The sequence below is a fragment of the Rousettus aegyptiacus genome, unplaced genomic scaffold (genome assembly GCF_014176215.1).
Source record: "Rousettus aegyptiacus isolate mRouAeg1 unplaced genomic scaffold, mRouAeg1.p scaffold_m13_p_11, whole genome shotgun sequence".
Lineage (NCBI taxonomy): Eukaryota > Metazoa > Chordata > Mammalia > Chiroptera > Pteropodidae > Rousettus > Rousettus aegyptiacus.
In genome coordinates, this window is record NW_023416286.1 from 27,197,852 (window position 1) to 27,222,382 (window position 24,531).

General features: G+C 36.1%; 2 protein-coding genes and 1 pseudogene across 6 annotated transcripts; 2 read left to right on the top strand and 1 right to left on the bottom strand.

Annotated features, from left to right (window-relative positions):
- The first annotated feature begins 37 nt into the window (after nt 1-37).
- Nucleotides 38-20,631, top strand: UFSP2 (UFM1 specific peptidase 2). Of its 2 annotated transcripts, XM_016143960.2 has the most exons (13): nt 38-172; nt 2,751-2,829; nt 3,502-3,685; nt 3,766-3,832; nt 6,017-6,174; nt 6,554-6,746; nt 8,063-8,209; nt 11,185-11,349; nt 11,551-11,675; nt 13,363-13,439; nt 14,322-14,446; nt 16,733-16,843; nt 17,508-20,631. In XM_016143960.2, exons 1-12 carry the CDS (start codon nt 53-55, stop codon nt 16,817-16,819), a joined length of 1,527 nt encoding a protein of 508 aa, XP_015999446.2. In that variant the 5' UTR covers nt 38-52; the 3' UTR covers nt 16,820-16,843; nt 17,508-20,631. The 2 variants fall into 2 exon arrangements, with proteins under 2 accessions (XP_015999446.2, XP_015999445.2); XM_016143959.2 differs by lacking the exon at nt 17,508-20,631 and having other exon boundaries at nt 16,733-16,892.
- LOC118609889 lies at nt 11,947-12,065 on the top strand (annotated as a pseudogene).
- ANKRD37 (ankyrin repeat domain 37) lies at nt 12,166-19,595 on the bottom strand. 4 transcript variants are annotated; one of them, XR_001596820.2, is made up of 6 exons: nt 19,471-19,595; nt 19,121-19,273; nt 18,189-18,280; nt 17,456-17,659; nt 17,108-17,197; nt 12,166-15,809 (listed from the first exon to the last, which is right to left on the bottom strand). XR_001596820.2 is itself a non-coding variant. In XM_016143962.2 (5 exons), coding segments are annotated over exons 1-5 (477 nt in total). In that variant the 5' UTR covers nt 19,498-19,595; the 3' UTR covers nt 16,964-17,196. The 4 variants fall into 4 exon arrangements, 2 of the variants coding, with proteins under 2 accessions (XP_015999448.2, XP_015999447.2); XR_004953343.1 differs by having other exon boundaries at nt 17,108-17,659; XM_016143962.2 differs by lacking the exon at nt 12,166-15,809 and having other exon boundaries at nt 16,964-17,197.
- Nucleotides 20,632-24,531: the final 3,900 nt, after the last annotated feature.

The window sequence follows — 24,531 nt, forward strand, 5'->3', positions numbered from 1 at the left end:
ATCCACCCACGAGGAGCTGCACCGTGGTACGCCCCATGACGTACTGCCGGGCATGTTGGGAGTTGTAGTCGGCCTTCCCGGGCCCCGCCCCCTCAGTGACGTCACTTCCAGGGTAGCCTCCTGGGCCCTGGGCGGACGTCAGCGCCGGTATCAGCGCCACGCAGCAGACATGGTGAGTACTGCTTGCTACCTAGCCCAGCATTTCCCCTCGAACTTAGGTAGCCACCACGAGTACGGCTTCACAGCCTTTGAAAGGTGATCACGATGGCAGCTGTGAACCCCGTGGTCTGAGTCGCCCTCTTGGCCTCCTCGCTGGGGCTGGAGGGACACTGCCCGGCACAACCTTAAATGCCCCTAGCTCACCTGCGTATTGACGCAGGCTTCCTGCACCTTGTGAATGTGTATTGAGAAGGAGAGATTGATTATTCAGCGTTTTTGAAGGTTTTGAAGGATTGGACCTGGGAAAGATATGAATAACTTTTTACAGATACTCTATACCGTTAGTTCCCGTGTGTCACACTTCTGGTTTCCTTTCTGATTGCTCAGCCAGGTCCTCCAATCCTTACCCTACGTGTGGTGGTGTTCATCAGGGATACTTTTCTTTACATCCTGTGGTTCCTCCTAAATTTGTATCCCCAGCTCAGACCTGTATTCTGAGCTCCAGATCCACATATCCACTGACTGTACCTCCACTTGGGTAGATCATATGTATTTCAACCCAGCAAGTTCAAAACACTTGTCATTTCCACCTCCCCTGGTCCCACACCTGCCCTCCAGTGATCTCCACCTCAGTTAATTGTGCCACCACCCACCCTGTTCCACATCCAAAGACCTGGAAATCATCTTCAACAACCCCGTTCCCAACTCCAGAACATCTGATCAGTAATCATGTTCTGTGGATTCTAACAAATGGCTCTAAATTGTCACTCTCTGAACTCTTACTATCCTTGTCCTTTCAACTCTCAGATCTAACCATCTTCCAGAATCTCTTACATGGTCTTTTAAGCAGGCTTCCCCAATCTGTGCCCCTGCCTGGAATGGGCTCTCCCACCTCCACCCCATCTTTCCTTTGGAATTGTTCATACTCATACCTACCAACACGTCTGATCTCAGCTTAAATATTATTTCTTCAGGAGTCTAGGGATAGGGATAGTCTAGTGATCTCATGTATGACCTTTTATTGAGTCATCACAATACCATATAAGCGGTATATTTTTCCAATTTTACAGAAGAGAAAACAGACTTGAGTGACTAAATTGTACAAAATCATAGAGTAAGTCACTGAGTTAAACTTGCTCTTGCCTATTTTCAACCTTTATCTTCAATATCCTTCATTATCATTAAATATTTTTATTCAAATGTGTGTATAGTATTTTGCATGGTAGTATTGTTCTGTATTTCATCAAGTTATTAAGAGCTATTTAGGTGGTTTTATTTATTTGATATGATAAACAAGAGTATGATAAGTGGACAACATTAAAGCTAAATTTGTCTTGAACTTTCTTGATTATTTCCTTAGAATAAATTCCTAGAAGCAGAATAGCACAAAGGTTGTGACCTTTCAACAGATACATGGAATAAATAAAATCAGTCACCCTTAAAAAATGTGACAAAGGATTTGTAAATTAGAAAAATAGTAATAGTAACTACTTCATAATGTTCTGAAGATCAGAGTTAACATATTTCCCGTCATTTAACACAGTGACTTTTACATTTTAACAGTTCAGTAAGTATTAGTAATTATTTATTTTAGAATATGATCTTACTTTATGGTGTGGTTCCTCGGCCTATTTGAGACACATTTTGAGAATCTAATGAAATCTTTGAAACCTCTTTCCAGAGGTTCACTTCCTACTCCCCACTACCCTCAACAAATGATACATTTTATTTGTCATATGTCATCAACTACCTGAAACTCAGCATATGGACCCAAATTAAGAATTGCTGATAGATTCGATTTTACAAGTGCTGTTTTCCACTGATAAGTTGCAAACATTTTTCTATGTTGTTAAATATTCTGGTAAAGCATGATTTTTTATGGCTGTATTATAGTCATAATTATTTAAGCCATCTCCTGTTGTCGACATTTATGTTAACATCTTTATATACACCTGAATCTTTGTGTTTTGCAGATTTCCTTAGACTAAATTCCTAAATGCAGAATCACTACTCCAGAATGTGAATATAAGTCTTTGATTCATATTGCCACATTGCCCTATGAAGAATTCTACAGTTCATACTCCCACCATTAGTGATGTATTCATTTCTTGTTATCATCTTAACCACCAGATAGATTCAGTATTTTTGTCCCATTCTTAAACTAGTTTTGTATCATTGATGTTTTCATGTCATTGTAAAACACATTGTTAAAACTATAATTTAGAAATATTGCCTTACAGCAATGGTCCTCAGCTTTTTCCCATTAGAATCACTGGAGTGGAGAAGCTTTTAAGTTTTCCTGTCCCTAGACCCAGCTCAGACCAATTAATCAGAAGCTCTAAAGGTGCAGCCCAGGTGTCAGTATTTTAAGTTCCTCCAGTGATTTCAGTGTTGAACAAAAGTTGAGAACCCCTGATTAAGAATTTAGGGTGTTTCATTTTGGTTTTCTCTGTAAAACAGAATCAACTCATGAAATAATTTGAAAAGTCAACGTTAATTAACACCTCGATCTAAATTCAGCTTGATTCGAATTTGTACGAGGATGAATTTGTTTTCTTTTACAATGGAATTTTTTGTTTTATTTGTCATAGGTAACTTCAGAAACTATGGATATACTCTTCCGAATAAGAGGAGGCCTTGATCTAGCTTTTCAACTAGCTACTAATAATGGTAGGTCTGCCAGAAAACTGTCCTTTTTGATTGCAAAGTTGATGATGAACTATATTGAGATTCTCACCAGTTTGCAAATGAAACTGAGTGAGAGGTAGGATAAATAAATTGCCTAAGATCATATAGTTAGTAAGTTATTTAAATTAGATTTAAACTTAGACACTGTGTTCTAACACCACCACTAGCCTAGGGGCTCTTCTGTGAAAATTAGAAAAAAGATGTTAGTAGTAGATGAATCTTGAAAATTTTATGCCAAGTGAAGGAAGCCAGACACAAAAGGCCACTTAATGTGTCATTCCATTTATATGAAGGTCCAGAATAGGAAAATCTATAGAAACAAAAAGCAGATAAGTTACTGCCCTCTGTAAGTGTAGAAGGAATGAGGAATGGCCCCTGATAAATACAGGACTTCTTTTGGGGTGATGAAAATGTTCATGAAAAGATGATCATTGTGAAATCCTGTGGATATACTAAAAACAACTTTACACATTAAAAAATGAATTTTGTGGTCTGGATTTTATCTCTCTTTTTTAAAAAAAAAAAGGCAAGAAAGGTTTTTATGATCATTGGATCTGGGGAATGGATACTTCTGCTTTTGTGTGTTTAGAAGCATTCAGGTCGAAAAGTTTTAAATTTTTCTCATCAACTTCTTTTTATATTCTTTTAATTTAGAAATTTTCATCAAGAAAGCACTAAAACATGTGTTGAGTGACCTGTCAACCAAACTTTCTTCAGATGCACTGGTGTTCAGAATTCGCCACAGTTCAGTGTATATATGGCCTAACAGTGACATAAACAGCATTCCAGGAGAACTAACTGATAGTTCTGCTTGTAAGAACATAATGCGCTTTATTCAGTGAGTATGTTTGAAGATTGCTAGAAATGTTTTCAAAACAGCTTTCATGTTATAAACATCTTTGTGTATTAAAATTTTAGATTTGAACAGGAAGAAGATGCAAAACAAAAATTTATGAGAAAGAAAGACAAAAAGTTATCAGACACGGTAAGTGAATAATCTGTCCTTTTAGTAGTAAAAATTTTAAATCCTTGAATTTGGAGTTGAATGAGATTTTAGGGGTTATTTAATCCATCTCTTAGTTTTTTACAGAGCAAGTTATTGAGGTCTGGAAAGATAAGCGATGTGCAGAAGCTATATCTCTGTTTTACATATCAAAACTTCTGTCCCATTATAATACTTATCTTAAAAATTTTTGAATACTTTCTTTGTTCCCACAAAAATAAAACAGCTCAAGTACATTTACACAAAGTATTTAAAAAATAAATAGAAAGGAATCATTTTGAAACATGACAGTGACACATTATGCTGTGTGAGATAGTAAATAATAAATGGTTTCCTTTTCTTCACACTGTTCTTAGTTCTCTTGATTTTTGAACCATTATGAGTACCTTCCTGCCATATGCCACAAACTTTGCCAGACATTGTAGATAAAAAAAAAAAATTGAGCTACTTCTTCAAGGCAGGAAGTTGTATGAAATTAATTTACTTTAGCGTTTTTCCAGGCTGGTAGGGGAAAATAGCGTGGATGCAAGGTCGGAGAGGTGGGCAGAGGGCACTTCAGAAAAAACTCAAACCAGTAAATATGGTAGCTATGGTAATAGAGAAAGGAAACAAGAGATATTAAAGAGATAAAATGGATTACACTTGGACACTAACTGGATATGGGATGACCAGTTTCTTGCTTGGGTAAAAATGGAAGTTGGCGAAGACATGAGGTCAGTTTAGCACATGAGCTGTTAGTTTTGCCAATTTGGAGTATACACAGAAATTGTGGGCTGTAAATACTTATTTGAGAGTTACTAGTAGGTGGAGCTTGACATTTCGAGGAGTACAAGTCAGTTATTTTGTAGAAAGTTCCTCAGTTTGGGTTTGTTATATTCTTCCTCGTGATTAGATTCGGGTTGTGCACTGTTGGTGGGAATACCAGAGAAGTAATGCTATGTCCTTCTCAGCACATAACATTACAGAGACATATGCTCTCAGTTTGTTCCTAGTATAGGTGACGTTAACTTTGATCACTTAATGTGGTATCCTCTACTTTTCTTTACTTTCAGGGTACTATTTTTTCCCCTTTTAATTAGGAAGTATCTCATGGGAAGATACTTCGAGATAATGTAATATCCTATTACTCATCAAATATTTACCCAACACTTCTAGCATCAGCCAGAATCCAATATCAGTCTGATGGTTGTGAAGTGATTTTTCTGAGTAGTGATTTTTCCTTCTGTGCTTATTAGATAACATTATACTGTGAGAAGAGCTTTTCCTTTACCCTATTTATCTATTTATCATCTGCACAGAAGCCTGGATTCTCATTTTATGCAGTGAATTACAATTATTATTTTGATGCTCCTATTTTTCAAGATTTGGCTGATAGAAACTTCTTCAAGCTAGTTGCAGTGTTTTTTTGACACTGTATCTTTGAGTACTTCCTACCTTCTTCCATTAGCTTTTCCAGGCACATCATGGAGTTTTCCCTGTTCCAACTCAGGAATCAGCCATTTCTCGAAGGACTATGCACATGCGTACATCCATACATCCATACTACTCATATATACCCACACATGCATAACATATTTATCTATGTAAATCACATTTATCTATGTAACATATTTATCTATGTAAATCATATTTATACCTCCAGTTCTATTTCAACCTCACATAGTTCCCAGTGTTTCCCCAGGGAGAAACCTGACTTACAGTATCCTCAATATTTTCCTAAATCTGTTCAATATACAAAAACTATTTTCAGAATTGTTCATACCACTGTCAAAATCAAACCTGTCAGAGTTCAATATTTGTTTATAGTTCTTTGTGTCTTTAGAGCAGGATTATATAGTTTAAAAGTTCCTTTAGTGTATGGTTATTGTATCTTGTTCGCTTGATTCTTGTTTTTAACGTTTAACTCTATACAAAAGTAGAGAGAATCGTGTAATGAACCCTGGTGAACCTATGCCAGCTTTAACATCGATCAATACGTGGTCAGTCTGATTTCATCTTCTCTCCCTACTCACTCTCCACCTCTCTTCTGATTATTTTGACACAGAGGAGTTTTGTTAAGATTTGAGCTTTTAAACAATTTTCTGTAATATAGTTTTGATCCTTAAAAAGTCCTTTTATTTAGTGTTCACTGTACTATAAGTTGACTGCTACTGTTTATCTCTGTAGCATCAAATAGTAAATATAGATCTTATGCTGGAAATGTCAACCTCTCTGGCAGCCATAACCCCCATTATTGAAAGAGAAAGCGGAGGACACCACTATGTTAATATGACTTTACCAGTTGATGCAGTTATATCTGTTGCTCCAGAAGAAACATGGGGAAAGTAAGTATATTATGGAACTACTGCCGCATTTCAATGAGGGCCCTGCCCCAAAGTAATCTGAGTCCATTTCTGAGTGTCATATAAGCATATCCATGGTGGTGGTTGTTATTTTTACTATGATTTATTCCTTGTTTATTATTAAACTAATCATCTAGTAATTAAATATTCATTTGGAGAAAGTAGGGTACAAAACTTGTCAGATTTTCCCTTTATCTACTCAGAAGAAATATAGAGTTTATTTAGCTTTTCATAATTTAAACTTCCTTAATAAATTTGGTCCAGTTAAGTTTTTTTTACTGTATCAGGGATATGTTAACTCCATACTTTATCATAGCCACTGTAACTTTGGTTAATGCATGTGTATATTTTCCTCCCACAGAGTTCGTAAACTTCTAGTTGATGCAATTCATAATCAACTAACTGATATGGAAAAATGCATTTTGAAATATATGAAAGGAACATCCATTGTGGTCCCTGAGCCACTACACTTTTTATTACCAGGGGAAAAAAATTTGGTAACAATTTCATATCCATCAGGAATTCCAGATGGTCAGCTGCAGGCCTATAGGAAGGTAAGACTAGCACCTTAATTCTTAGGTAAAATGACTGTCATTCATTTTATTTTAATTACATATTTCTAGTAAGTGGAAATTATTTTATGGTTAAACTTTACAGTATGGAAACAGACTATTAGTTTAATATAGCATTTAATTTCTTTTCTCCTAGAACTTTTTTAAATATTACAAATGAAAAAATATTATGTTAAACCCATCTGTAACATTTTAATTAATTAATGCTCAATGTGGTTCATATATTCTATGAAATTTTTTATTTTTCCATAATAAAATAAAGAAATGAAAAGATGCTTAAATACATACCTAGAGCAACTGGTGAATGTTAATAAATTCCTTTTCCCTTCCATTCAAATTTGTGATAAAGACAAGATTACAGTTAGGGAATGGAAATTAGGATCTATGCTAATCCTAATTAGGATTTATGATAATACACTATCCCCCACTTCCCAGGGTTATTTGGGTTCTATTAAAGGCATTTGAAGAAAACATAATTGGCATTCAAAGAAATTAGATTTACTGGCAAAATGACTAGTTTTAGAGTATCTGTTTTTGATGTGTGGCTTTGCCTGGCACCCCATCAAAGTGTACCATGGGTGCATCTTCCTAATCTCTGTCCCTGAAAAGAGATAGAATACCGTACCTCTCTGTAAGTGCTAGCTGAACTGACCTGCAGAGGCAACAGCTACGGGAGCTAATGACCCCATTCAAACTGCGAGAGTGTATAGGAGATATGAAAAAGAAAATGTCATACTTTTCAAGATAACTATTACATATTTTTTTACAATTGGGAATATTTTCTCATTTTAAACGTGTATTTTTATTTTGATGCCATATTGGTTGGTTTCATACCACCAGTTTCCACTCCGAAATTTAATCACTATCCTTTATATTTAAGTACTTTAAGTATGATTCTTCAAAAGATTTTGATACAATTATGTCATTGTCATTAGTTATAATTTACTCATTTACAAGGCTGTTTGAAAACCAGTCTTAATCCTGGATGTATTTTCATAGACTGTTAGAATAAATTAATTTTAAATTATTGGTTTCTCACTCTTAGCAAATTATTTTTATTTTTCTATGTTCCCTTCCATTTTCTACCCATATACATAAACAAAAATAAATCTTAATTGAGTTTAGTTTATTCTCACCCCCTTTGAACTTAGTTAAAGCATAAGAGTGTTTGATAACTTTTATAACCAATATGTAGTTCGTTTCCTATGTTTTATATCTTTAGTCTGAGTTTATTTACTGACAAGGAATCTAAATCATTTAACTTTTTTGGTCTTTCTTATGATTCTTATTTCCTTTAGGAATTACATGATCACTTCAATCTGCCTCATAACCGACCTTATTTCAAAAGGTCCAATGCTTATCACTTTCCAGATGAACCATACAAAGATGGTTACATTAGAAATCCACATGCTTATCTCAATCCACCTAACATAGAGACTAGTATGGTGAGTTTAATAATTATTTATGGGAGTCAATTGATCATTAATGCCATTAGTTTTTTATTTATACCCAGTGGAATTTATAAGGATTGATCCATAATGTATGTCATCCCTAAAACATAATTTACCATCCATTTCTTTTAATAATAATCATTGCTTAAGATAGCAGTAATTCAAGTGTTCTAAAACAGTTAGAAATAGATAATATGTACCATATTTTTCTTACTAAAATTCCATTCCCTAATTTCTTTAAAGACTTGTCCATTTTATTTTCATTTTGAACCTGAGAAATCGTGCTAATTAAGGGGATATTCTATTCAAATCACACTGCAGCAGAAGGCTGATAAAAGTACTATAACATGTTTTCTGTGCAGCATGGACCAGGTAGGTCTTTACTAAAGGTCACTCAAATACGGAGTATGGGGGAAGGGTTCCTGGAAGGATGCGTGTAGGCCAGTAAGAAAAGATCTCATGGGCATCCAAGAATAGGAATGCTTGTATAGGAATGTACAGCTGGGCCTCTTAGTACAAAGAAGCTGCTTCAGTCTTGGGCCTACATTGACTTCTTGATGGCATTTCTGCTGCTTTTGATCCTAACTGGCCTATTGACCTTCCCCCTATCTTTTCTCAGCCTCATAGCTTCTGTTCCTTCTGTTAGGTGAATTATTTCAGCTTGCGTATAACTTTTCCCTTCTCTTCTGCACAACTGCTCATTGTATGCATCTGTTCAGCCTCATCCCCTGCTACTTTCTGCCTGATTCACACTGCACTTCTCAATTCGAATTCCCAAAAGAGGAAACTTGATTGGCCATCTTGTGGCATTTATTCAGGACCTGCTGAGTCTCCAAGCACTTTGTAAGGGAATTTTAAGAATTAAAAATGAATACATGATACAATGTCTACTCTAGAGGAGTAAGGGGGCCGCCCTTCTAGTCTTGGCCATCAGAGTGCACTTGGGACAACAGTTCCATCTGCAGAGCTATAGGCAGACCAGCTTCCCCTAGAAAGACGCTGGCTGGACCCTCACTGTTACATGTATAGATGAGTGATAGTATATGTTTTCACTTATTTTACTTATGTAGGAGGAAATCTTGAGACCTCTTACTAGTTAAAAATCTTGCTGTCATAGATGGAATTGGAAATACAAAACTTTAAGAGTCTCAAACAATATAACTCTTGGTGGTCTTCTAATTATTACATAAATTTTCTCTCTCAGACTATATGTGAAATTCCTTTAGGATAGATGTGGTATCATATAGTCAGTTTTAATTCTTAATACTTCCTTACGAAGTACCCAGACATTCAAAAGGTACTGAATAAATACTGATTTTTGATAATGAAATGGTTCATTATCTCTATTAGAGATACAAGAAGCATTTATATTTTTAAATATTTATTATATAACATTCATATGTGTATGTATAACACATATGTAAATCGTTAAACATAGTAAGGAAATGAATACTGGCAAACTCCTTACCCAGTTTAAAAACTAGAACATTACCAATCTACCTTGTATGTTCCTCTGCCTCCCCCCACCCTTGAGGGGAACTATTATACTGAGTTTTATGTTCTTCATTCACTTCCCTTTTTTAAAATAGTTTCATCATAGATGTATATAGTTCCTCAACAATATAGCTTTTAATTTTTCTTATTTTGAGATTTATAAAAAGTGTCATTGTATGTATAGTTTTCTATAACTCACTTTTCACTCAATATTACATATCTAAACTAAGATTTATCCATGGTGTTGTGTCTAACTATAGTTCAGTTATTGCTGTATTGTATATCTTTGTATTATTTTTTCCAGCATTTTTACTATTTAGACAACCTTGACTAGTCCAGGAATAGTCCAGGAAAATCTCCCCATCTTAAAAGCCTTTATTTAATCACATCTACAAAGACGCTTTTCTTTCTTTCCATGTAAGGTAGCATCCACCAGTTCCAAGGATTAGGTGTTTCGGGGGACAATTCTCAACCTGCCTAAATAGAATTTATAACCTAGTTATAAATTTTCTATGTGTGCTTAGTTAAGAATATATATATTCTCTAATTATTGGGTGACGATTCTATATTTGTCCATGACTCTTCTTACCTAATTTTTAAAACATAATACTAGTTTGTCAAAAAAGACTCAGATCCCTAGCATTATACTACAAGAAAGAATTTATATGACACTGGCCCTTATTTAAGGAACTTTAAATAGCATACCTGGGCTTATAATCATGGCAGGTTTACAAAATTGCAGGAACATTCTTCCTATGTTCCATTATATGAATGCTTCATTTGTTCATTCCTTTATTCCTTTATTCAGTCATCATTTATTCAACAAACATTTATTGACTATGAACTGTTTGCTAAGTCCATTGCATTACCTTGGGCCCTGAAATAAGACCCTTACTGAACTCACATAGTAGTGTGGGTAGGGAGATATCTGAATAATAATAAGGTGTCAAGTAGTGATGTTTTGAAAAAAAAAAAAAAATTAGAGCAGGATAGAGAGTGACAGCTAGGGCAGGGGTGGGTGGTGAGGAAGTGAGCATGCCATTTTTGCATGGAAAGATCAGCGAAGGCCTATGACATTTGAACAGAGAGACCTGAGCGAAGTAATGGTGCAAGCTCTAAAATTATATGGGAAAAGAGTATTCCAGGCAGAGGATGCCATAAGGCTCTGATATCAGATTCTCTCTGGCACATCTGAGTCTGAAGCAGAGCCAACAACATGGCAAAGTGGTAGGAGATGAAGTTGGAGAGGAGGCCAGCATGCAGCACTTGATAGGCCTTATATCCTTTGGTAAGGGCTTTGGGCATTTAGTAAAAAGCCAAGAGAATATACTGTTGAACTGTCGTTCTTTGAAGGCATTTTTATAAGGAACTAAAGGAACAGTCTAGCTCTGAATACTGTAAACTTGACTCAGGTGTGTCTAAAGAATATGTGCATCTAAAGTTAATATTTTACTATATTCATTCTTTTTATGTAGATGTATGTGGTCCAGGGCATATATGGTTATCATCACTATATGCAGGATCGGATAGATGACAATGGCTGGGGCTGTGCTTATCGATCTCTGCAGACTATCTGCTCTTGGTTCAAACACCAGGGATACACGGAGAGATCCATTCCAACACACAGAGAAATTCAGCAGGTATAGAACATGCCGTTTTAAATTATAATCAATTGTACAGTTCATTAGTCCTTAATATATCATTAATAATTATTACCTCATGGTACAGACTTATTTCTGTTTTGAAGGAAAAAATATATTGGCAATCAAGGAAAATGCCTTAAGTGTAATTTCTAACAGTTATCTTGTATGTGGGTTTTTTGTATTTTTAAATACATAAAGGCTCTAGTTGATGCCGGGGACAAACCAGCAACATTTGTTGGATCAAGGCAGTGGATTGGATCTATAGAAGTACAGCTGGTACTGAACCAGCTGATTGGTATAACTTCAAAAATACTGTTTGTCAGGTAAGGACACATTAAGAAATTACACAAATCATTTCAAACAAGTTTGTCATTTTATTAAAATTATCAAAATATTATATTTTTTCCACACATTTGTTTTCACTCCTTTTCTTCTTCCACATTGCCTCATCGTTTTATAAAGCTAATTTTTCTTAACCCTAAACTTTTTTTGGTTTAATGTTTAGAAGACTTTGGAGTTAATGAGTAAACTCTATATTATATACTTATATTATCGCAGCCTAATGTTAGCCACGAGTAGAAAAATTTAGAAATAGTCTACAGCCGTGCTACCCTGAACAAGGCTGATCTTGTCTGATCTCAGAAGCTAAGCAGGGTCGGGCCTGGTTAGTGCTTGGATGGGAGACCACCTAGGACGACCACGTGCTGTAGGCGTAAAAATAAAATTAAAAAATAAGGGATTGTAAGCTGATAAGGTCCTTGCAATCTGTGAGGTTGACCAAGGGTTGCCTCACCTAAAAATTTTTTAAAAAAGAAAAGAAAAGAAAAACTTAGAAATATGTCAACTTCGAGTGGAGTTATAGAAAATCAAATTTTTTTATGCTCAAGTCTTTAAAAAGTCTTGAAAGCAGAAAATCAAATGTTGATTTATGACTGACCTTTCTGTTTACTTCCTCCTTTCTCTTAAGATGTTAATAAACTAATCATATGTCCGAATAACATATTCATTTCAGTCTTTCCAGTATAGCTTCACCATAATTCCAACATTAAAATATGAGCAAATCTAAATTAAATAAGATTGATTTCTGTGGCCATAACTGGCTTCCTCCTTTGATGAACTTTATAATATAGAAAAAATACATTTTCTATCATGACTTTGATAAATACAGTCACATCCTTATTTGTCCATGTACTTTAATACATCTTGTTTCACAGTTGCAGCCTTGATCGGCTATGGAAATCGGTGCTAATAAATAAATGATAGATTAAGTAGTGAAGCATATGGTGATTAAAAAGTGAAAGTTTTATCGCTTCTCGGCCTTTAGCTAAGATCAAGTGTAAAGAGTGAAAGTTTTGGCACATTAAAACATTATACATGCTTTACTGGGCAAGAGCTAAAGTTTAGTACCACCGGGCATCTCCATTCTAAAAAATATCTCCCTTCATCTGTCCATCTTTCTCTTCTCAAAAGTACAACTTGTATAGGATGTTGAAATATTTCCTAAAAATATGTTGTACTCCAAAACATTTTGTAAGTTTTCATATTTGCTTTACAGACATTGTCTATTTTAGTCCTAGAATCTCTCATATAGACAGGGCAGGTATTATTTGTTCCAATTTAAAATGAGGAAATACAAAGAGTCTGATAGCAAGAAGACAAGAACCAAAGGCTTAAAATTCATTCTTCTGAAATTAAATCCACCTATAAAAGCCCCGTGAGCATCAAGGTAACTGTTTTCAATCTCATGTTAAAAATCCAAGACCTTTATGCAGTTCCAGAAATGAAGAGTCAAGGTCTTCTTGCTTCTTTCTTAGCACATTTAGTGGCCTTAAATATTTAGAAAGGTTATGTTGCTCTAACTTGCTCTCAGTCGGTTCCCCACCACTTAAATTTTAGTTTTTTTAGTAAGCAAAAGAGAAAACACAAAGGTAGAAAACATTGGTTCTTCAGCTCATTATTAGACCATAGTGTTCTAAATTATTCTTCTGATAGAAAATGGTTTCTTTCTAGCCAAGGTTCTGAAATGGCCTCACAAGGACGAGAACTGGCCAGTCATTTCCAGAATGAAGGAACTCCAGTGATGATCGGTACGGTGTTTGGATATCTTGTGCTCCTTTGGTAGAGTGGAGAGTATGTAAAACTTACCATTAATATAAATATTTTATGTCATATAAAATCAGTCATTTTAGAACATTTTAAACTTAGCTTTTATACCATACAGATTGACCTCTGGATGTTTTAAAATTTGCAAGGCAGGAGGAAAGTTATAAAAAAGATTATAATAACCAAAAGAAAAGGCTAAGAAGAGAAATGATAACCGTGTTCATATAAAGAGTTGAAAGCAGTATAGAAAAGAGGTTATGGTCACTCAACTGAGCACCCTGTGTCCTCTCTGTCACTAACTTGGCTGGCTGTGTTGCATTATTGCTAATTGCTTAACCTCTCTGGGCTTTATTTGTAAAATAAGGGGACTGGATTAGCTGTTCGAAAGATTTGTGATTCTGTGAGGAATAAGACTTGTCCAGTGATGGCAGAAAGCAAGCTAAGAGGATTACGCAGGAAATAGAGGTAGGCTGATTTCAGCAGAATATCAGAAAGAACTGAATGAGTGGATAGCTGTATCATAGGAGGTACTCAGAGCAGAGGGCGCATGTCCATCTGCTGAGAGTGGTACCAGCAGTGATTGTCACTGTGTTTGGAGTTTAGGCCCTCTATGGCACTTCCTAAATCCACTTTTTAGTGGCTATGGCAGTGGAATATAAATCGTATATGATTATAGATATGATAATATCTTTTCCATCTTAAGGATATGATTTTATCTTTTCAGAGTGTATTTGACATTGTGGTCTTTCATGATATAGGCTAGTCAAAATTTTAATGCTATTAGGTCAGTTAATCTTTTTAAATTGAAATCGAGTAGGAAGTTATTAATGTACACCCTCTCATATTTCATATTTCCTCTTCTGTAGGGGGAGGAGTTTTGGCCCACACCATACTAGGAGTTGCATGGAATGAGATTACAGGGCAGATAAAATTTCTGATTTTAGACCCACATTATACAGGTGCTGAAGATCTGCAAGTAATTTTGGAAAAGGTAAGTATCTATTTAACACAAATTTAGATACAAGCCAAAGGATAGTAAACTGGCTGTTAACAAAAAGAGTACAGACTGAGGGCAAAGATCTTCCCTGTAAGAAGGTATCTCAGGCTATAAGTAACATTCTCTCTAGACAGGGGGTACCAGGGGGAACTAAAGTAAAATTGCAAGACAAAATTTAGTTTAGATTTATAAAAAGACTCTCTCAGTTATTAAACTTAATAATGGGACACAAAGCTCATAAATGTATTCCTATCGAAATTTTACTGCTTTGCATAAATTAATATGTGGTTTATCAATGCCTTAAATTGGAGAGTGGAGTATATAACCTTTATAATTTTAGAAATTAGCAAAAAATAGCTGAGTAATATGTTGGGTATTATGGAGGCTTGACTACTTTTAATTTATTTACATATAACCATCTCATTCTATAAGGGATTTGAATAGAATAACGGAATTACTCTGTTAGCAGCACATAAAAGAAATCGTGAAGCCAATGCTTATCTATAATCATAGTAGAACTATTAACTCTCATGTAACTCAAGAATCTAGGGCACTGTCTTAGTCCATTCGGGGTGGTATAACAGAATACCATATACTGGGTGGCTTATTAACAACAGAAATTTATTTCTCACAGTTCTGGGGACTGGGAAATCCAAGATCAAGGCACATGTAGAGTCACTGAAGGCCTTCTTCCTAGTTCATAGTCAGCAGTCATTTTCACTTATGTGTTCACTGGTTGGGAGGGACGAAGGACCTTTCTGGGGCCTCTTTAATGAAGGCACCAATCTCATTCATGAGAGCTTCACCTCCATAACCTAGTTACCTTCCAAAGGCCTCAACTCCAGATATCACATTTGGAATTAGTTTTAACATATGAATTTTGGAGAGACACAAATATTCAGTCAATAGCAGGGGCCTTTGGGAAAGTTCTGCCTCTGCCTCTGTCCTCTTGTGAAACTTTCCTGTTTAACATTCCCAGGCCAGTCACCTCAAAGGAAAGAAGCATGGCTTCCCTATCTACTCCCATTTATTTCTGGTTTGGGGACCCTCGCTACTCACTTCTCTTTAAAAAAAAATTGAGTCTGGTTACCTGGAGAAGGCCTACATATGTGAAAGGATCACAAAAAGAATAAACAGAAATAGTATAAACCTTTTTTCTATCTATCATTGAGAACAAATTTTAGGGCATTAAATAAATTAGTTTTGCTAAAGATAAGTTTATTTTTGTATAGAAACAGTTCTCAGACAGAATCAACCAAACTTAATGGCTGGGAGCAGTGGCAGTAGGAATGGCAGAGGATTTTTAAAATTTTTTTACTTTCATCTCGCTTGCCTTTTTATGATGTGTACCTTATTTCTGCAATGAGAAAAAGAAAAATGAAAAAATTAAGAGCATCTCCACTCAACCCTCCTGCTTCCACACTAGAAAAGAGAGCTAACACACTATCTTCTGTAAGAACTATGAACTTTGACTTTAGGTCCCCGCCAGAATAACCTGAACTTCTGAGTCAGTCAGGATAAGGAATAAGACTTCTACTGGTCACTCAATCAGTGATATTTTAAGAGTCCTAGCTAGCCTCTTCACAAGTATTTTGCAAATAAAGCATTTCATTTCAGAATGATATAACAGATTAGTTGTTAGCTGGGTCTTTAAGAAATCAATGGCTCTCGAAGAAATTTGATAAAACTTTTTTATATTCACAATGAGATTTTGTTTGAAAGTAATTTTCTCTGCTGTAGTAAAGAACATATAGAATGGAAAATGGAATGATTACCGCCTGAGGGAAGTGAAGGGTATGGAATGCAGTTTAAGGGGCAAGCTCAGATTTCTCGCTACCATATTTCCTCATAGCTCAGATGCCTCTGCATGATACATATTACAGTCTTTTATGGACTACTAAGAAAATCAAACTGCCAGTTAAGCTATCATGCCATCAACTGCCAGAATTGTAAACCTGTATATCTTAAAATTAATAAAATGTGGAATTTGGAGTATAGACACCACAAGGAAGCTTTTCTCTCTCTCTCTCTCTCTCTCTTTTTTTTTTTTTTATTTCTAAGGTTAAATACCATAGAATTGAAAAAATAATAATAATTCTATCTGAAATGGAAATAAGTTACTTTTCTATGCCTTATAGTAATTCAGGTCTTTGAATTATATAGGTATTTAGGGTCTTATTCCACAATCCTGCTGACAGAGCAGGAATGTAAAATGTTATAATTTCGATCCTCTAGTCCTGTAACTATAAAATGTTTTCCTTTCCCTTCTTTCAAATCTAGGGCTGGTGTGGATGGAAGGGCCCAGATTTTTGGAACAAGGATGCTTACTATAACTTATGTCTTCCTCAGCGACCAAATATTATTTAAGATATCCTGGACTCAAAGACAGTAGTAAGTTTACTATAAATTTAATAAAAAACACATTTAATTTCAGATTAAATCCTGGGTGTAGTTTGATGGTTTAACCTATAATTTTTTTCAAAGGTTGTAAATATTACACAAAGAAAAGAATTTATTCTTTAGACATTCCTTTAATAACTAAAAGACAAAGAATGCACAACCAAAATATAACAGGCATGTAAATACATGTATTCTTAAAGGTTATCTTCACTTAGAAGAAAGTTTTCCTCCTTCTTAGAAGGTATTTAGACACACCTCATGACCCACATGCCATAACTTGTAGCCGAACAGTAGATCTGCATGAAGTGAAGGCCTCTTCAAACCTCTTCATAACCAACATGACATCTATTGTTAAAAAACATAGGCAAGTTTTTAATACTAAAAACTTTTTCAAAGAGGTTATCTCCCCCAAGCTTCTACCATGCAGGACAATTTCTGGTCTCTAGAATTAAGTAGTAGTTACTGTAACCCATATTAAAATGTGTTAATGAGGATGAAAAGATATACTAGAAATAAGACTGCCAGTATTCAAATGAATCAATAAATTCTGTGCTAAATAGAGAGATCCTTGAGGGAAGAAGAAAGAAACTATGAGTTACTTACCAACACTTCCTTTTCCCATTTGTATTTTCTGCATTTCCAAAACTTCTTTTAGGTCTGAGTATTGGAACACAGTGACCTCTATTGGATTGTTCACTTGGTGTTTTTGTCTGCATACATTTAATTGTTGTAAGAAACTTAGCACATTCTGGAAATCCATATGACCAAGCAAGATCTTCAGCTGTTTGCCCATTCTTATTACATAAACTGAATTTAAAACAAAAATTGAGTTATAAAAATTGACAGTTGTTTAGGCTTTTTAAAAAAATACCTTCCTAACAAAGGCGCTTTGGTCTCATACAAATGTTGATTGCAAATAGAAGAGGTAAAGGAAGCATAGAGAAATTCCATTTTTGCTCACTATGGTATCTTCAGTGGCTAGCAGAGTCCAGCAAGAGTGGGCATTCCAGTTTTGAATGAATGAAAAAAATATTCTGTGTTCAATACAATGAATAAGTACCCAAAGCCAGTGAGAACTTCTATAGAATGTTTCCTAAACCAAAACTAAGGTGTAATACTGCCATAATAGATGAACAGAACTATACCTCTGATTGCTCTGGATCCATTCTTTATTTATTCAAATTGAATACTATTAGATGTTAAACAGTCAGTGTTAACATTTAAATGATAACACTACATTATCAATTAAGCAAGCATCATTTTAAAAAGCACATGTAATGAAGCTTCAACAGTCTGATTAATTTAATAGTTTTAAAGCCACTAAGTTTATACTTACTCAATTTGGGCATCACTGGCTACAAGCAGGCTAAGGCATTCCAGGCTTCCAACTTTTGCTGCCTTGTGTAGTGGAGCTTCTCCAAAAACATCCTTGAAGATAAGATAGCACATTTTAGTCTCTCCCCAAAAAATCTTCTTATAGAAGTTGGTGGGTGGAGTCTAATTTTGTTTGAGGAAACTATCTGAGGTAACTACATTGTACTGGACTGAATTTTTTACTTCAAATTTTTTTTATATAAAGTTCATTTGGTATGCTGTTAAGTACAAGTTTTCATTAATAAAAATGTGCAGCCACATATATTAAAATTTAAGTAAATAAAAGCAAAATAGAATTCTAAAGAAGTAAAAGTTTATAATTTAAAATTCACTATACTTTAATTAGTCAATGGAAGATGTAGACTACCATAATAAAGTTCTGTAGGAAATTATAATAGTCATGAGCATGCCTCACATATATTTCAGTTGCTATACTGAGATTTTTCATTCGATAATGTCGTAATTGTTCCTTTTGAAATAAACTGTAAACCTACGTATGCTTCCAGTGTACTAGCCGGTGGCCATATATATTTCTAATGAGTACTTGTAACGTGGCTAGTCTGAATTGAAATGTGCTGTAAATGTAAAGTACACATAGCATTGAGAAAACAAGAAAATGTAAAATTTCAGTAATGTTTTATATTAATTACATATTGAAATAATACTTTGGATAAATTGGGCTAAATTATAAAATTAATTTCACGTTTTGTTTTACTTAATGTGGCTATTAAAAATTTTAAATTACATATGTGTCTTGCATTTTACTTCCATTGGACATTGCTGCTGTTGACATGTTTATGACAACTGAATATTTTGGCGTCTAAGAAATGTTTGTGTGGATTTGGGGTGAGGGGAGGGGTGCACACACACAGTAACAATCAGTTACCTAGTTACCTGTTGGTTGAGGTCAGCGCCCATTTGCAGCTGCCAGAGGAGCAAGCAAGCACAGCCACTACCTGCGGCCAAGTGTACAGGCGACTGCTGGCAGGGATCCGGGGGTGCATTGACTGAGGCCCCGGCCTCTAGCAGATCCTTCAAACTATCCACCTGCGGAAAGACAACAGCTCCAGCATCCCTCTTGCCTTTGTCCTGTCCCACGCGCGCCTGGGGTTGAAAACCTTCCAACTCAACAAGTTTGACTCAGCAGCACCCAGTGGTCAGTCCACTGTCACCAGTGCTAGCGCTCCCAAGAAGGCAGACATCTGGAAGCTTAAGCCTGTAGGACAAAAGGGGCCCAGTCTTACCTCTGAGTTGAAATCAAGCAACAGCATTTCCCCACCTAAAGCAGAGGACCGGAGTCCTTGGGCGTGCAGAACGGTGTGGCCCTTGCTGCAGACTGGCAGGTAAGAGTGCACAAGCCGCCCAAGTGCAGAGAATTTAAAGATCCCCGGGGCTGGCTGGCGGGCCCCTCGCCGCTATGCTCCAGCCCTGGCAGCGCTCCAACAGCCTAACCCTTGGCTGCGGGGGCCCTGCCCAGCCCAGCGGCTGCCGCACGTACACAAACACTGGCATGTGCAACCCGGAACCAGGCGCAGCTGGCTAAGTGGAGGGAGGGGGAAGCGGCGCGGGCCCGCCAGCCGATTGGCCAACCGGGAGGCGCCAGCCCCGCCCGCCTGTGGGCGGGGCCCTGGCACCACCACCGCCACCGCCGCCATCCCCAACTACGGAGCCCTGTGCGCTTGCGCCAGGGAAGGCGGCGATGGAGCTGTTGGGACTCAGCGGCGTCCATAAGGCACGCAGAGTTTGACACGTCTCACACTAGCGTGCCGAGCCCTTTAGTCCCTGTGGAGAAGTGGGAGTCGCGGATGAATGTTTTGATTTCTGCTAACACGCACGTAACCAGGAAACGAGGGAGCCATAAGGAGCCCTGCAGCACCACCTTTGGAAGAGACTAAGCGTGGTGCTGGCGCCGTGTCTCCCGCCCCGCTCCGGAGGAAAGAATGAGGATTTCTTTTGCCTTCAAGTTCAAAATGGCCCCAGCTCGCCACCATTACCTACAACCAGGACAGTTAAGAAAGAAAACGAGAGCTGAGGGGGGCGAGGAGTACTGTGAGCTAAGGGCATAGGTTTTACCACAAGGACTATCCCACCCCCAAAATTAAATGATTTATCAAACCTGACCCATTTGGGTTTAAGATGATACCATGCCCATATTGAGAAATCGTGTAAAATAAACCAATCATTGCATCTTGTTCCCTCCAGGAGATAAGTTAAAATACGCTCCTGGACTTGCCCTTTGAGGAAATAGAGTCCAAACTAGTAAACTTGAGCTTGCTGAGACCAGGACGGCAGGAAGGAAGGGGAAATGTGTGTTTGCCCTCACACGTAAGGAGGGTTCACAGTTAAATGAAGAGACCCAGGCCAAGGACGTTTATGACATTGGGCTCCTCCCCATTGGCAAGGCTTACTGAACCCCTGAACTGCTCAAGGGGAAAAGCAGAGGTGGGGGAAATGGCTCTCTTAGAGCTCTTTATACTGTTTAAGTTATTCCTTTTTTGTAAAACTTTAGAAACAGACTTCCTGACGTCAAATTGTAGCCATAGACCGCATGTATAATCTCTTGATTATCTTTTCTTAAGCACTGTTTTAGCTTTATCTAGTTAAAAACTAAAGCTCCAGCCATATAAATTTCTTTTCCCTAAAAAAGTCTTCATTGAGTCCCTTGTATCTACTGATACTTTTGAGAGCAGAACTGAAAAATAGATATGTTCATTATTATGCTTCTAGAGAACAAGCTCCTTGTCCTCTAAAAGTAAATAGCCTTTCAGTTATAATTTCGATTATAGCAAATTATTTTTTAATAAGAGCCATACAATAATTTTGCAATGATAAATTTATATTACTGTGCTGATGGCACTGACTCAAGGGGTAGTTTTAAACATTTTTATTCATATGCATGCTTGAACTTAAATGTGGATATATGTTCAAACACATATAGAATGATGCTTTCGTTCTGTATTTTTTATATTTACGCTATTTACAGTTCCTTTTTATGATATGTAAAGAACAGCACTGCAAAGATATTGTCAGATAAGAACACATGTCCATATTGCCAGTTTGCCTTTTCTCATGTTTATCAATTAGGTAAGCACTATTTTTTAAAGCATATAATTTAGCTTCCGGTTTGCACAGATGTTTATTTTCAGGAATTCTTAACTAATGCAAGGTATTATTATCAGAGAAGTTCTTAGTTCTAAACATGTACTGCAATTAACATATAATGAGATATTTGTGTGACGAATGTGCCTACATCCTTTTCCTTTAAAAGAGGATTCTGTTCAGCATGCATTAAGTCTGGTAATTATTGTTAACTTCCTGTTACATATGTAAGTTTCACAAGGAAAGAGAATTTAGTGAATTTTTAAATCTTTCCTCCCTTTAATCACTATGCACTTGCCCACTGTCTTATCTAGGTGTCCATAGTTTACCCTTAGTAATGGGCCTAAAAGCTTTCTTAAAACTGAACAAAGCTGGTGGGCCACAAAAATACACAGAATCAATACATTTGTGGGACAATATCTTATTGACAAGTAACTGGAGTTGTTAGTAAACATGTAGCCCATGGGATCAATTTTCTAAAAGACAATAATCAAAGATACATATTCAACACACATTCTTCTAAGCAGTGCTCATTCTGCTTTTGTTTAAGTAGCTGGGAAACATGTTTCCAGAAGGCAGATGTCATTAGAGTGAGCGCTTAAAAAGATGTTCAATGATGATTAAGTGACCAAATGAATGAAAAATGTGTGCTGAGTCTTGAAGGGTGTCTAAGAGTTTGCTAGGTAGTTAAGGAAGGGCAGAGTATTTCTAAGAAGTGTAAAATATCTTCGAGTGTTGAGAGAACTGTGTGTAAAGTCTGATTGCAGTAAATGTTACACATGCAGCAGTGATGTGAAATAAGGAAAAAGATTTACAAATGAGAAGTTATATTAAATGACCCCTAATGTTGATTCCAATTTATTATTATAGTAAACTGACATTGAACACTTACTAAGCCCAAAGATCAATACAAATAGGTATTATTATCTTCTTTTTACAGGAAAGGAAATTCAGGCTTGGAAAGATTCAATAACTTGTCTAAGGTCATATCATTATTAAAGGGTATAGAGCTAGAACTCAAGCAATTTGACTACAGAGCCCACATTCTTGCCTTAAAATAATTTTGGTCTTTGTTAGTAAATTCAAAGCTACTAAGATTGGCTTCTTTAAGCAAAATAAAGTCCTTAGAGAGGATTATTACAATCCATAGAAAAACAACTCTTTCATATAATGATGGATGTTAATGTAGCTTTATTTCTAGAATTGAATCTCCCACAGTGTTTAGTCCAGTATTTGGTGGAGCCAATACATAGGCTAATTTCATCTGTTTTCTTTGTACCTTTGTTGACCAAAAAGGTGATTGAAAAACATTCCCTATGTGCACAGCACTGAAAGGAGGAGTGTTTGGCAATACCTGCTAACCCCCATTTATCATTATTATATAAAATGTAATTAAATTGTATATAATTAATAATGATTCCATGTAAAACTCTATCTCTAAAGCAAATAAAGTGATACAAAGTAAAACTAAAATTATCAATAGTTGGCTTGGTTTCACATGTTTTACTTAAATCTCTTGAGAACTTCCTAACTTCAAAACATTTTTAAGTAATATTCATCAAACACTTTTGAGTATAATGTCCCAATGGTTTATTGCCAGTCATTCCACTGAGCTTTAAAAGAACTAAATATTTTATTAATTATTAAGAATGATGTATAGCAAAAATACTTCTGTAGCTCATATACTGAAGATGATATATCACTCTAGATAAGAAATCTTCAAAAACAGAAGGTGATAGCCAGATCTGAAATTTCAATAAATGGTCCTTGGTTTTCAAAGTTTATTGAAAATGACTTTAAATTAATCAAATATACTTTAGACCTTCGTTGGCATTGGCAGTCAGGAAATCCATGATTCCAGTATGAGTGTAAAAACGAAAGGATTTCCCACAAAGAAAATTTTTATTCACTCTTTCAGCTTTGATTACTCAAACTTCTTGAGGAAGGTGATAAGTCGTATAATCATTCTAAAAAATTGCTGCACCAGGTCATTGTGGCACAAAAAATTTAAATGGATAAAGTATACTCATCCTCTTCCATGGTATTTAATTCCTAAGAGCCTATCATTTCAAGGGCTCTGATAGGCTCAATGGTAACATTTATTTAAACATCGACTTTTTCATTGTTTTAATAAGAACTAGGAAAACTTCATTGTTTTGTCATTTCGCCTCCTAGGTATGTGTCTTCCTCCTTTCAATGAAATGTTGTAGAAATTACCAATAATTAATTTAATTAATTTATAAAACCGGGTACAGTAGGGGAAAGGGTGAAAAATTGGTCTTTAAAATTAAAACCTTAGATAGGGAGAGCTAGGCTGCTATTGTTAGAAAGGGGAGGTCCCAGATAAGCAAGTAGAGAAGGCTATAATGAGCCATCTGGTACTGGATTCGTTGAAGACATAACTATGAACACAGCTCAATATAGATACAGATGGATAGATACCGAAATAATTATGTGTGTATACATGGGTTATTACAATACATTTCTTAGTTCTGCCTACTGTAAGAGGGCCTAGAAGCAGTGACACCCCAGTAGCAATGAACACAGCTAGTTACTCAATCTTGGTTTCTAATATATTCTTCCAATAAAAGAAACCAGAGCTCCTTGGAGAAACTGCTGATACTAAGGGAGGGGAAGGGAAAATACATGATGAGCCTGGAGCATTTTGTATTGCCAGAAGGTAAGGAAGTGCTCCAAAACAAAAGGATGGATACATGTCAAAGGGACACAGAAGTCAACCTGAAAGAGCTCCCAATGGCCAAAGTTGAAACAACCTGAACAACATACTGTACTGTTGGATTAGAATTCCATAAAATAGATGTTCGTGGGTCCATACTGATATAAATGATTGAATAAATAAAGAAATGTGAGAGAAAAGACAATTCTTCCTTACAAAAGAATTCTAAACACTTCACATAGAAACTCAGATGCTCAGGAAATAGAGACCAAACCTCTCCTCCCCCTGCTCTCTTGAGTGTGGGTTACACATAATGACTTGCTTCCAAAGAGTAGAATCTAGGAAAGGGGGGGAAAAAAGGTTATTTTACAGTGGAGAAACCTCTCAAACACTGCCTTGGCCAGATGATTGCTAATATCAGTGATAAGTCATGTTAATAGCATGCACACCTGGTATGATGTGGTGAAAAGGTCACTTCGCCTCTTGATATTCTTTCCTAAAGCCCACAGCCCAAGTCTAGCCATGAGTA

Excerpts from the sequence above, each read along its gene's own strand:
- UFSP2 (XM_016143960.2), top strand. The coding sequence starts at position 53 with ATGTTGGGAGTTGTAGTCGGCCTTCCCGGGCCCCGCCCCCTCAGTGAC. Across the intron at positions 3,686-3,765 it reads AACATAATGCGCTTTATTCA|ATTTGAACAGGAAGAAGATG; the intron begins GTGAGTATGTTT and ends TTAAAATTTTAG. Across the intron at positions 6,175-6,553 it reads CCAGAAGAAACATGGGGAAA|AGTTCGTAAACTTCTAGTTG; the intron begins GTAAGTATATTA and ends TTCCTCCCACAG.
- ANKRD37 (XM_016143961.2), bottom strand. The coding sequence starts at position 19,497 with ATGCTGTTGCTTGATTTCAACTCAGAG. Across the intron at positions 19,274-19,470 it reads TGCTTGATTTCAACTCAGAG|GTGGATAGTTTGAAGGATCT; the intron begins GTAAGACTGGGC and ends GTCTTTCCGCAG. Across the intron at positions 18,281-19,120 it reads GCGCTGACCTCAACCAACAG|GATGTTTTTGGAGAAGCTCC; the intron begins GTAACTAGGTAA and ends CTTATCTTCAAG.